The sequence below is a fragment of the Phaseolus vulgaris genome, chromosome 10 (assembly GCF_000499845.2).
Source record: "Phaseolus vulgaris cultivar G19833 chromosome 10, P. vulgaris v2.0, whole genome shotgun sequence".
NCBI lineage: Eukaryota > Viridiplantae > Streptophyta > Magnoliopsida > Fabales > Fabaceae > Phaseolus > Phaseolus vulgaris.
The window spans coordinates 37,617,151-37,631,192 of NC_023750.2; the positions used below are offsets into that span (position 1 = coordinate 37,617,151).

The 14,042-nt window shown below is 29.7% G+C and overlaps 2 protein-coding genes across 4 annotated transcripts; both read left to right on the forward strand.

Moving 5' to 3' along the window:
* Positions 1–1,040: 1,040 nt before the first annotated feature.
* On the forward strand, positions 1,041–2,994 carry LOC137818756 (RING-H2 finger protein ATL67-like). Its single transcript, XM_068622354.1, has one exon. The coding sequence runs from the start codon at positions 1,830–1,832 to the stop codon at positions 2,571–2,573; it is 744 nt and encodes a 247-aa protein (XP_068478455.1). The 5' UTR covers positions 1,041–1,829; the 3' UTR covers positions 2,574–2,994.
* A 147-nt stretch (positions 2,995–3,141) lies between these two features.
* Positions 3,142–5,672, forward strand: LOC137818755 (probable methyltransferase At1g29790). Of its 3 annotated transcripts, none has more exons than XM_068622351.1 (2): positions 3,142–3,850; positions 4,304–5,672. In XM_068622351.1, the coding sequence occupies exons 1-2, from the start codon at positions 3,683–3,685 to the stop codon at positions 5,495–5,497; spliced, it is 1,362 nt and encodes a 453-aa protein (XP_068478452.1). In that variant the 5' UTR covers positions 3,142–3,682; the 3' UTR covers positions 5,498–5,672. The 3 variants fall into 3 exon arrangements, with proteins under 3 accessions (XP_068478452.1, XP_068478451.1, XP_068478454.1); XM_068622353.1 differs by lacking the exon at positions 3,142–3,850 and adding an exon at positions 4,087–4,217; XM_068622350.1 differs by having other exon boundaries at positions 3,710–5,672.
* The last annotated feature ends 8,370 nt before the right edge of the window (positions 5,673–14,042 follow it).

The window sequence follows — 14,042 nt, forward strand, 5'->3', positions numbered from 1 at the left end:
CAGAAATTATGGATATTATTTGATATACAGTTTTAGCAATAAGAATTTCTTATCATTTAAAATTTGTTTTGAATTACCTAACATCAAAACATTACTTTAAGCCTCGAATCTGATAAATACATGTTCTCTTCCCAATATAGCCAACTGTGACAAGAAAAGGTATACTATAAGGCTTTCGGTAACAAGGTTGAAATATAAGTTGTCCTTAATTTGAAGGTATTGATTGACAACGTTACAAATGATAAAGTGATCACATGAATAAGGTACTATGGATGGAACAATGCCTTCAGTCCTGCACCAGTGTGGAAATTAAGTAATGCTTGAAGATAAAGGATAAGAGGTTACCAACTCCTGTGTAATAAATACAAACGGTACAAAAGAAATTTCAAATATCTGAACTTAATCTTAAACCTCCTAAATTTTTTAATCATTTGGGTCAAATTCTCCTGTACCTTCCTGTAATACCCTGTTCTGTTCACCTAGTATCAATTCTGAAAAGTTTTTTTTAAAAAATTAAATAACTCTAAATAAATAAAGCATAATTTTCTTTTAAATAACTTTAGTTACATTTTATTCAAGAAGAGAATAGTTTTATCACTTAATCATTTGAATATACATAAGAATAGTTTTATCACTTAATCATTTGAATATACTTAATCATTTGAATATATGTGGGAAGATTGACGAAAAGATTTGTTATATTTGATATTTTCTAAAGATAATTATTTTTTACTTTTACAATTCAGTTTTGCACTTCAGTTCCATACCTACTTTACAATTTTATTATTCTTTATTCACAATGTTTAAGAGAGTAGTTTCGTCATTTATCATTTGAGCATGTGAGAAGAATGTTGCCCAACGTTTAGTTCAATAAAAGATTTATTGCATTTGACGTTTACTTAAGATAAAAAAAATTAGCTTTGTAATCCAATTTTTCACTTTGTTGATTTTGTAGCTTCCAAAAAATAAAATAAAAAACTAACCGAAACACAATCCCTACAAAACTTATCTCAATCATCAACATTTACCACCAACCACCACAAACAATCAGCATCACTTGAAAATGAAAAAAAAATATACATACTCTCCACCATACTCAAAAGTTTATTATTGAAATTGAGAAAAAAAAAATGAAGGTGTGAAAGAAGGTAGAGTTGTAGGGAGAATTTAGCTCATTTGGTATGACTATTTCTTTCCTTTCTTATGTTATAAGGTTTTAATACCTTAATAGGAGTGTTAATTTGAATCATGTGCTAATAATCGGTTACGCAACTCAGCTCCCTTCTTTTGTGAAGTACATAATAGACTTAGTAACAAAGTTGAGGATACACCTTGATCCAACCCAACCAACCTTTTGAATTGAGCGAGTGAGTTTAAAATTTATGTTGAGAAGTCCAACGAATAACGTTAATTGCAACAAAAAAGCCGTAGAATAGATTGCGTGTACACTACAGCTCCGGTTACCTCGGAAGTGTTGTATGATTTGTGGAACACTCCCTTTCGCTTCTCCACACATCTTTTTCATCAGAGCCACGCCAAACTTCAAAATTTTCACCTCCCCCATGAACAAAAGGCCAATCGAAACCAAAGTGTCTCCTAATAACTGCAAGTAACAAAGTTGCATAGCTATTTAAGTGGAATTAGCTGATATTAAAAAGTGATAATGAAATTAAAATAAGTAGAAAGTTGAAGATAATGCAGTAGAATGAAAGAGACATGGTTGAGAGAGATAAAAGCAGGAGAGTGTGGTGTTTGTGGTGAATCCAGCGAAGGAATTAAATGGGGTGTGGAAGTAGAGTGGCTCCTGAAAGCATAATAGAGGGTATTAAATGCAGCAGCTAATACCCCCACCCACCTCCTTTGGCCCTCACAACAAACACATAACACACTTACACTATTCCCTCCCCTCTCCTTTCACAAATGGAGAATTTCCCAACTCATCCTTCTTCTTCTTCTTCTTCTTTTTCTTTTTCTTCTTCTTTTTCACCTTCTTCTCTTCAATGTCCTCCTTCAACTCCTTCTCCCCTCCACCCCCCACCCCTTACTTCACCAACCTCGGCTTCGGCTACTCCATCGCCATCGCCCTCGGAGTCCTCTTCCTCATCTCCACCCTCATCCTCTCCTCCTACCTCTGCTGCCGCACCCTCCGCCACCGCAACAACAACCACCACCGCCGCCGCCACCGCCACAACCTCCACGCCCCTGATGGCATCGTTCTCCCGCGCGTTATCTTCGTCGCCGAGGACGACGACGACGGCGCCCGACAGAACGACGCTGTCTCCGGCCTCGAACAGGCCGTCATAAACTCCTACCCCAAGTTCCCCTTCACCAAAGACGGCGGCTACGACACCACGTGCTCCATCTGTCTCTGCGACTACAAGGATACGGAGATGCTGAGGATGATGCCCGAGTGTCGACACTACTTTCACCTCTGCTGCCTCGACCCCTGGCTCAAGCTCAACGGCTCCTGCCCCGTGTGCCGGAACTCCCCCATGCCCACGCCGCTGTCCACGCCGCTGCAGGAGGTGGTGCCGCTCTCGCAGTACGCCGCCGATGCCAGGGGGAGGAGGTGAATTCTCTCACGGGGCTTCGGGTTCAGTGGGAAAGTCATTCGACAAATATCAGAGTAATGTTTTCTTTTCAAAATTGCAGTTTTATCTTGGATGTAATAAAAAAAAGTTTTTTTAAGCCTTAACGAGATAAAACTACAATTTTGATTAGACAGGGTCACTGAGATCGTTTAGAAAGATTGTATCAAAATTTTATGTAAAATGTAAATCTTCCCTGTAGAAGGGAGATGATGGGTATTTTTTTTTTTTAAATTGAGATGAAAGATGAGGAGGTGGGGTGGGAATGTGTGTAGGATTATTGGTAAAGGACCAACTTTGTACCAAATGTTACTTTTTTAGGGAAAATTATCCGAGATCGCGTTTTGTTAGTACCACGATTTGGTAATGATTTGACATTGGATAATAGGTACTATTTTTTGTTCTAGTTTCGTTGGTTTGACCTACTGTAGAATCTCTTGGTGAGAATATTACACTGGTTTTTTTCACTTTTGTGGGGTTTTATTTATTTATTAATTAATTATCTTTTTCTAGCTAAGAAATTGGTTGTGAACTTGTTGTGGTGCATTTTATGTCTTCCGGTTAAAGTGATGGACCCATGGGGTTGTCGTCATGAGTAGACAGCTTGCATTTGGTGATCATTCATTCCCGGGACAGACAAGGTTTTCTGCCTATTTCTTTTCTTTGTTTTGGGCCAATATTTATGTTGTCGTATTCGGCATGGAGAAAGTCAAATGGATTACGGATTCCAATCGTGAGATGTTTATCTAGTTTTATGCAAACCAGCTTTAGGTAGTGAATTGTATTTTAGCCTTACTTAAGCTGCACTACACATTTACTAACATTACATGATCTAACGTGGTGGTTCATGTGACGCCAGCTTGTTCTTAAAGCTGTGGCATTATTAACTAGTGCTTCCTATACTCAGCTGTATTTTTTAGTTTCTTGCTATTGCCATTCCTCTAGATCTGTGCTAGAGTTGAATAATCACCACACATTGTTAATATTTTCAGCTAGTTGTGATTACCTGAAACGCAAGATAGGTTTGTGGCTGACAATCACTTTTGGCTTATTGAAATTAAGTACTTGTTAAGCAATCACTAGTTGCTTGGATAATGCACCAGAGAAGTGCCAGACTCTATTTATTAGTGTACGTAGAATATGGAAAAATCTATCTCAGTATCCTTTGTATCCAGTTGTTCATTCTGGTTTACCATGTTGTTTCTATAAATTATGAGAATATCACTTTCAATACTTTCAGCTTCAAAGTAATCAACTTTAAGGTAATTTCATGATCTGTTTTTCTGTCCTTATTTCAACTTCAGTTTTGATGCTAAGGCTGTATGAGTATCTTGTGTTTGAGCTGCAAATGTTCAGTTATTTGTTAATCTAAAACTGCATATATCAACTTCAAGGTGTGTGCGGTTTTAGTTTTAGAGCTTTGCATCTTGTACTTTTCTGTTCTGTAAGAACACATGAAATCTTTCAATATTCTCAGTCCTGAAGATAAGGGAATGACAAAACAGAATGTTAATACTAAGTTAAAAAAGTGGAGAAGTGTTTACTATTTTATCTTTGTACCGGGTGCTCTTGCTCTTCTCCTCTCTTTTGCTGCCATGTCCAAGTTCCTCTCCTTCAAGTCATTTCTTGGTACTGAATCTTTATACTCAAATCTGAATCCTGAGGTCCCATATGGGAATGAAAATGAAGTGATGATGGTTGAAATTGTGATTCAGAAAATTCAAGAGCAAATGGAAAAACTGAGGGAAACAAAACAGGATCCATCATCATCCCCATCTGCACTGCAGCAAGCTGCATTTCTTGCTGACATATTAGGACTTCTTGAGTCAGCAGCGACGTCTCATCAACACAATGAAGGGAAGAATCAGCAAAATGGTAGTTTCACCACTCATCCTCTGGTAAGAAAAAAGAAACGATCAGATGAACCTGCTGATTACTTTCTGCGAGAAGAGATTCGCAAGTATGTCAGGATCAAGCCTAACAGATTAGGAAAACAAAATTTTATGGGTGCTAATGCAAGCTTCGCCAGCATAGGACATGCGTGCTTTGCCATGAAGGAAGAGCTAGAAGAATACATGGATTATGATGTTGGTGAGATCTGCAATGATGACTGGAAACTAGCTCAAAGGCTTATGGTTCATGGCTGTGATCCTTTACCAAGGAGAAGGTGTTTTTCAAGGGCCCCTAAGCTATACAACCAACCATTTCCCATCACTGAATCCTTGTGGAAACTCCCTGATGATAGAAATGTCAGATGGAGTCAATACCGGTGCAAGAACTTTGCTTGTCTCTCTGGCAACACCACTCCTAAGGGATTCTTCAAGTGTGCAGACTGCTTCAACCTCACCAACCATGAGATGCCCAGATGGGTGAGCCTGGAGGCTGATTCAAACCAGACAGCTGATTTCCTTATTTCTGAGGTTCTTGGACTTAAGCCAGGAGAGGTCAGAATAGGATTGGACTTCAGTGTTGGAACTGGGACTTTTGCTGCTAGGATGAGGGAATTCAATGTGACAATAATTTCAGCCACAATCAATTTTGGGGCACCCTTCAATGAAATGATAGCTCTTAGAGGACTAGTTCCTCTCTACTTGACTATTAATCAAAGGCTTCCATTTTTTGACAATACCCTGGATTTGATTCACACAACTAGGTTTCTAGATGGATGGATTGATTTTGTTCTCCTTGAGTTCATATTGTATGACTGGGATAGAGTTCTGAGGCCAGGGGGTTTGCTTTGGATTGACAGCTTTTTCTGCTTGAAGGAGGATTTGTATGATTACTTGAAGGCCTTCGAAATGCTGAGATATAAGAAACTCAAATGGGTGGTTGTTCCAAAGCTTGATAAAGATGACCAGGAAATGTTCTTCTCTGCTGTTTTAGAGAAGCCTCCTAGGCCATTCAGGTGATCTTCCATTATAGTGTTATCTTCTTATCTATGCAGTTCCCTCCACTTTTTAGGTTCATATTTGAGGCTCATTACTTCTGAATATTGCACAGTTGTCTTGTGTTTTGTGTTCATAAATTTCTAGAAATGACTGTTTAAATCATACATGTCAATAAGAAGCTTCATAGTTGAATACACTTCCATGCCTGTTGGTAGAAAATTTGCTCTAACTTTACATGATTGATTTATTATATTAAAAATGTCATAATGCTCAAATAAAAATCCATATTTTAGTTTATTATATTTAAAAGGATGATGATATTTTGACACTTGTTTCAGTTTACACTCACAATAAAATATTAATATTTATAATAAAAAAATAAAAAAATGTCTTTAATAAAAATTTAGATAAAATGTAAAATGTTAAAATAATTTTTAAAATTAAAAAAATTAAAAATGATTAAAATATTAATATTTAGTGATGTGTAGGATGAAGGATGTGAAACAATATTTTCCTATTTACCATGATTCATATCTACTTTTAAAATGTCAAATTTCTTTTAGTTAGAATTTACATTTGGTTATATTATTATATTGTGTTTTATAATTTAAAATTTTATCATAATAACATCACTGTAATGTCTTATTTAATTAGACCTAACTTTTTCCTTTAAGATGGAAAGAAAATGGGAAATCACAATAGTGCCTCATTTAATGGCCTAATTTCAATTATAGGTCTAAATAATATTATTAATTTGTTTATGATGAAACCTTTTGTCCTATACTAGCGGGAATACAAGACTATGTATTTGTATTTTTTATTTTTATCATTTATATATATTTATGTTTAATATTAAAATTCGAATAAAAAATAACAATATAAATTTATAGTATATTTTAATAAATATAAATATACATGAAAAGACACATAAATTATCTAAGTGTACCTAGTGATATATTGTGAAGAAAACATGTTAAAAAATTAAGTACATACTCATCAAAATTGGGAGGGGTTCAAACAATACCCACATGAACGAGTTTCATTTGTCTTCTCTAATTAAAAGTATGATATACAGATAAGCATAATTTTATAAAAGGTTTTAAATATGAAGATGTCTTTTTTTCTATTTAGAAAGACTTTTGTCAATCACAATTAGTATTTCTAAATTTACAAGATGAATGAGTTTGGCGAAAGGGAGAAAAATGTATTGTCATTATTCATATATTAAGATAGGGATAACTCATACATAATGTAAATGACTACATTATAACTGACAATAGTATTATTAAATGCTTAAAGAGTAGGGATGGTAAATGAATTCGTTTCTACATATATTGTTCGAACACCCATCCCGATCTTGATGAGAAATCCTTGTATTGGTTGGGTACAAATATAAGTGTAGGTAATTGATAACTCTCCATTTTTTAATATTTTTTTTAGACTAATTGCATTTTCTTGAGGTTTATTTTGTTATAATTTTTGTTTTAGGATTGTATTTGTATTTTTTCCAAAAAAAAATAAAGTTCCTACAAAAACATCACACAAATTTCATTTTACAACTTTTATTTTGCCTAAATTGTCTACTAAAGTGCTTTGACATTTTTGAAGAGTTGATTTGGAGTTAGAATTGACATAAGAATCATGGAATAAATAACTGAAGAAGGGGGACTTGGAAATTGGAAGCTAAAATGATTAAAAATTGCAGATACGGGTTATAGATGATCAATCCTTTGTTGGAAACATGTAGTAGATGGTCAACAACAACAATAATTGGCTTTAAACGATCAATAGTACTTGAAAAGAGAAAATTATACTTGAAAAGAGAAAGTTATAGTAGTTAGTTAGAAATTGGGGTCACTAACTATCAAAGTTGAAACTTATTTCAATGTAAAAACTTTATAAATATAATTTATTAATTACATAATAAAATGGAGAGAGAGAGAGAGAGTTAGATAGATAGATTAAAAAGTAGGATATTAAAAAAAAGACACGAAAAAGAGTTAGAGTTAGAACTAGTTTTCTATTTTTCGATTCTTCTATTTCTCTATTTTGACTTTTCCAATTTCAATGAGAGTTCTTTATTTCTATTTCATTCTATCTTTTTCGTCTTAGTGTTTCACGTTTGAAATTGATTTTGAGTTTTGGTATTAATTGGGAAAATGAATCATGTATGGCAATTGTTTGTTTAATGTTTATTTCTTCAACTTTATAAAGTTATATTTTCAATGGAAGTATTTTTCTAAAGAATAAGCAAATTATTGGTTGCTCTAAAGTTCGTATGTTCTGCGTTAACAAGGATTCGTGATCTGGGTTTTTGCAAATTGAAGAGCAAAACATTAACCATGGTTTACGTTTTCAATTTTCTTCAACCCAAAATCAAGTTTTAGTTCTTACTTAGTTTTAAGTTTTATGCACTTTAATTTTCCAACACTTTAATTTCTAGCACTTTAATTTTCCAACACTTTAATTTTCCAGCACTCTAATTTCTAGCAATTTATATTTCCACCAATTTAATTTTCCTGCAATTTACATCTCATGCAATTTATGTTTCCTATCATTTACATTTTTTCTACAATTTATGTTATTGTTCATCTTTACATTCCCGTTAGACGGTCTATTAACTGATTGTTCTTTGATTGTTTAATAGTTAATTGAAGGTCATATTGCATAGATCATGTTAGACAGTCTATCTTGTGATTGCATGTTAGCTTGTCTAGTATGATTGTTTATAGATTTTCTGCATAATTCATTTTTCATAAACTGCATTGGACGGTTTGATTCATGATCGCATGTTAGACGATTTATTGTAGTTACATTTTGTATGTTTATAAACTTTTGTCTAGACTTCATTGCATTGCATTTTATATTTCTTTTTTCAATTCCAATTTCCCCCTTCTAATTTGTGAACATGAGATTTCACACAACTAATTCCAATTGCTACACATATCTCTTTGGGGATTCAACCTACGTTAGCCTCGTATTACATTAGGGGAAAATTATTTTTATTTTGATAATTGGATGCAACTAAACATGCTTGATCAATAATATTCAATTTTTTAAATTAGGTATGAGGATGAGAATGAGTCCACATACCTCTCAATACATATCCCGTTCTCATACTCGTCCTCGTTTTAAATTACTAAAACACTTTTAATTTATTAAGTAATCTAAAAAACTTATAATGATTTTTTCTTGTCCTTAATTTCATAATTTATTTCTAAGTCATACATTTGATCACTTTTACTCTTTTCTATCATTATTAACCTTTATCCAATTGTTATTTGATACTCTCATTTATTTATACAATTATAATTTTTTTCTTAATATTTAACATTGGAAAAAAGAAAATGTGTATCATTTTGACATTAAATACTTGATAATGTCATCTTTCTTATGTTGTGATTTTTATTTTTACAAAATAATATTTAATTAATATTTGAAACAGTAAGGGATTGTTACGGACATATGTACAAGTATATGTATTTTCTGGTAGAAATGAATATGAGATAAAAAAAAAAATCATACCCATTAAAGATAAGAATTGAGACGGAGATAAAATTTTACTTTGAAAATAAGAATGAAATAGTAAAATATGTTCTCTAATTCCATTGTCATCCCTATTAAAGAGATTTGTCAAAGATATAAGAGGTGTAGAAGATGATGGAGAAGATTTAATGTAACAAATATAAAACTATTATTATAAATGGTGGAGACACACATTACCTTCTTAATATGTTCGGTTTACTTCATTGAATATATTGGGAAGGGATAAATTGTCCAATTTTATAGAAAAAAGTCAATTTTGTAACACCTTTTTTGTGTAAATATTATTAAGTGTTAGGTTTGATTTTCTTCTTTAATAACAATATTGAGTGTTTTCTGTTAACTATTTTTCATAATTGTATATAAGCTCCTCAAATTTCTTAAAATTATAAAATGATTCCTAAATATTTTTCAATAATTACAAATAAGTCCTTAACTACTTTTTTTAATATTTGCAAATAGGTTCTTGGACAAATAATTAAGGACCTTTTGGCCAACAGTATAGTGGTGTGCCATTTAGTAATTTAAAACAAATTGGGCTGTCTAATTGTCCGAAAATTTAAATTTGAAGCATAGAAGAAAAAAAAAAACAAATACCTTTGCCTTAATTTCTGTGAAAAACAAAAAAAAACCAACAATATTGCTCTGAAAAATTAAATGGAATAGGTAAGCATGTGGTGACTTCAATTTCTCTATAAATAAAATCTGAGGTAAGTTTTTTTTTCTTATTTTTATTCCTTTCTTATTATTTAAATTTTTGGTCATCTAATTTTATTCAACTAGGGTTAGGGTTTATTTTAATATCTTACTAATAAATAATAGATAACTATATTAATGATTTTATCCTTAATTTCAAATAAAAGTTATAAATCTTACGTTTTACATTTTAACTGTTATGATTAAATTTATATTTAACATATATATATATATAAGTATTTTATCTAGATGAAGTATGAAGATCGAAAAATAAATCAAATAAATTTTAATAAATAATGTGGTTAATATCTGTTGATTCTATTTATTTATCTCTAATTGGCACTGATTCTATTTATTTTATTTCATTGGTCATTTTTTTCTTTTTAGTTTTACTTTAGTTTTATTTATTTATTTATTTTAAGTTGTCATATTTATTTATTTATTTCACAATTCTGTTCTATTTCATCTTTAGTTACGTATTCATCTTATTTATTTATTTATTTAAGCATTGATACTATTTATTTTCTTTATTTTCAGTAACTCTTTGATCTTATTTATTTCTTTTATTTCAACAATTAGTCTTATTTATTATTTATTTTTATCTCTATTTATTGATCCTATTTTTATTTTTTTTTATGTTCAATTATACATTGGTCCTATTTAATTTATTTATTTGTGACTTCACTTATTTACAAGTCTTATTTATTTATTTAATTATTTTATCTTCACATGCGAAGGTTGTTTTAAATAATCTTTTCAATAATAAATATAACATTTTCGTAATTAATTTTTTAATTATTTGCTTTTTAATGATTAAATATTATATTTTCGTAATTAATTTATTTTATTTTATTTAATTATTATTAAGTTCATTTTATTTAGTGACAATATTTATTAACAATTATTTACTTTATTTTTTAATGCTCAGATTTTATCTAGATAAAATAAAAAAATTATATATTTTATATATATATATATAGATAGATAGATAGATATAAATTTAATCATAAAAATTAAAATATAAATTTTATAACTTTTATTTAAAATTAAAAATAAAATAAAGTTATCTAGTACAAGTAGATGTTACACCATGTTCACGAAGCCAAACTCAATGTCTTCCCTTTATCTTCCACACTCACATGCTTCCCCTTTTCATACATCAATTTTCTTCATAAGCTAAATGTTTCCTTCCCTCTCCAAAGTGGTAGCCACACAAATCAAATTACTTCCACACTAACAGAGTATCTCTAGAAGAGATTTCACTTCCACTACATTTGTGCCATTTATTTGTAGAATACTTAATTATATAAGGATTAAATATTTTTTATTTATTTATATTTCCACGTAAAATTAATTTTTGTTTTTATTCTAAATTTTAAATTTTGTGAATACTCATAGTAAAGAAATGATTGAAATGAAATTTTGTTGATCTTTTAAGTTACAAATGAATTTCTATTTTAAATATTGACGTTAGTAATGAATCAATATAAAATATATATTTTAATATCTCAATTCACGTTAAAATTTTGTTTTTTTATGTAAGAAAAATAATGGTAACAACACATAATAATTTTCTTATTACATGAGGACTAAAATTTGTTTAAAGATAAAAATCAATTTCACCTATTATAATAAAACACACTCATAAGTGGCTAATTTAAGTAATATTTCATATTAAAATATGGACACTTATGATGATTTATTATTAATTTACATATAAAATAATTTCTAATTTATAAATTTATACCTTTTACATTTTGTATGAGTTTTATTTGAATAAGAACATTTTATTCCAAAATTTGGTGATAATTGCATATATGTATGGAGATTGAAGATTTGGAGTAAAGGAGAATAATTTAAGCTAAAAAAAGAAAGTTGGAAGGTCCCAAAATAAAAAAAAGATGCAAAGAAATATTGAACATTTTTTCATGTTTTATCACTTAGCTCGTTAGCGCGAGGAAGTGACCTAGCTAAAGGCTTAATCCTATGGGCTAAGTGATAAAACATAAAAAAACGCACAATCTTTCTCTGCATCTTTTTCCATTTTTATACATTTCAACTTTCTCTTTTTAACTCAAATTATTTTTCTTTACTCCAAGTCTTCAGTTTCCATACAAATATGGAATTAACACCAAATTTTGCAATAAAATAATCTTATTAAAATAAAGCTCATAAAAAATATAAAAAACCATAAATTCATAAATGATCACCCAACTTTTTCAACTATTTTTCATTAAGAATAGGATTTTAGCTTAGACAAAATGTGGAGTACTAAGTTTTGGGTGAAAAGAAATCATATAACATAAATATTCATATAATTAAGTAAAACTATTTATTGTTAAATGTTAACTACTACTTAATGAATCTAAATTATTACAAAAACTTTATTCAAATTATTACTCTAAAAAATATATTCAAATAATAGTTAATGATCTATAAATTAATTGTTAGAAGAAAATCGCAAATCATGCCATAACTATGAGTAAAATAATCAAATATAAATAAATAAAATTAAACATATGATAAAATACAATGGAGGTTGTACTTATCTCTTGGTTTCACTTCTAAAAATTATTATAAATAACGTTGTAACAAGCATTCTCATCATCTCACAAGTTTTGGATTTCTTCTCTTAACAAATAAGCTAAGCAAAGTGCAACCCTTGATTTAGAGAACAAGGATATGTTTTTGCACTTTAGCAAAATCTGTTTTAAACTATTGTTGATTCCTCCAACTTGAGTTCAATTTTTTTTCATCAAAATCTTAAATCTGGTTGTTGTTGAATGTTAGTGTTAAGCTTATTTGAATGGTAGATGCTGAATCAACCTTTTGCTGTTTTGTAGTAGCTTTACGTAAACATATGCCCCTGTTTGAGAATATATGGACTCATCATTCACGTTTCGTAACAAACATTAATGCACACTTAATCTCATTTATATAAATATAAATTTTAAGCATAACTTTATCATATAGTAAGACAAAATTATGTATTATTCATACAAATAACTTCATTTAAAATAGTTGAATGTTGATTTTGGTTTCCTTAGTTCATTTTATTTGTATTTAGTCTACCTAACACTATAAATTATTACTTGGGATTAATAATATTTCATGATATTAATTTACTACTTATCTGTTAAATAAAAACTTCAATCATGTTAATGCTCATGTCAATTTTTTATAAGTTTTACTTCGATGGATAGTTCTTATAAGCATAAACGCACTTACACTTTTTTTTTGCTAAGCATTGTTCTTGTAGAAGCAGCATTGCTAAAATTTTAGAAATTCTTGTTGTCGTCTATATCAGTTTCAATGGTATATTATTGCATAGTTAAAAGTATTTTGGAAAATTTCCAAATATATGTTTTTTTTTTTAGAAAGTTAATTTTTGCGACCATGATAATGATATTTATATATATATATATATATATATATATATATATATATATATTATGTTTAGATAGTGACAATATTATATGAAGTGGATGAAACTTAATTAATTGTTGAAATTTTGATTTTAATATTATTTTTTCATTCATAAAATTTGAATTTAACACTTTTTGTGCGGAGGATTGAGTATAAAACTTCTTCTTAAATCAATTGGAAGCAAAAGTTTAAATTAAATTATCTTTATGAGTTTTCTGCAAAGAAACGATTAGCAATTAAATATTTAATGCATTCCTTATTATCCCCAATTAACATTTATTAAAATCATGATTTGCATTTTTTTTTCAAAATAATAAAGAATGTATGAAAATAATATATATATATATATATATAAATAAATAAATGATAAAAAAGTGTACGTATTTGCTTGTTAGTATGTGATTTGCGTAAAGGAGGAGGAACCGTCCACGACCCAAGGGCAGTCATAGTGACCCAATCAGAAGCGGACACGTCTCCTAGAACTTTTGATATTGTCGGTCACTACTTTTATAAAGTATCACCGTCATACACGTCACCTTTTTCCCACAACCACTCTCACTTCTTTTCTTTCAATTCCCATTCTGATAATCATTTTCCTTAATTTCAACCATTTTAAAGCTCTTCCAATTTCAAATATATTTTCACAAAAAAATAATATATTCTGCCATTTTAAACTCTCTTCTAATTTCCTTAAATTATTAATTTTTTAACTTGGCAGATTAAAACTAAGCAATTTAGATTATGGACCAAATTTGTTTAATGTTAAATACATGAACAAAAGATGAGTAATTAAAACTATGGACCACAATTCCTTTCACTGTAAGCTAATGTATTGATTGGATTAAATGAGAGTGTAAAATCAAACGAAAAATAAATAAAAAGTGTTAAAATTATTGATTAT

What these genes read in the sequence shown, in the direction of transcription:
- LOC137818756 (XM_068622354.1), top strand. Translation starts at nt 1,830, where the DNA reads ATGCAGCAGCTAATACCCCCACCCACCTCCTTTGGCCCTCACAACAAA.
- LOC137818755 (XM_068622350.1), top strand. Translation starts at nt 4,043, where the DNA reads ATGAAATCTTTCAATATTCTCAGTCCTGAAGATAAGGGAATGACAAAA.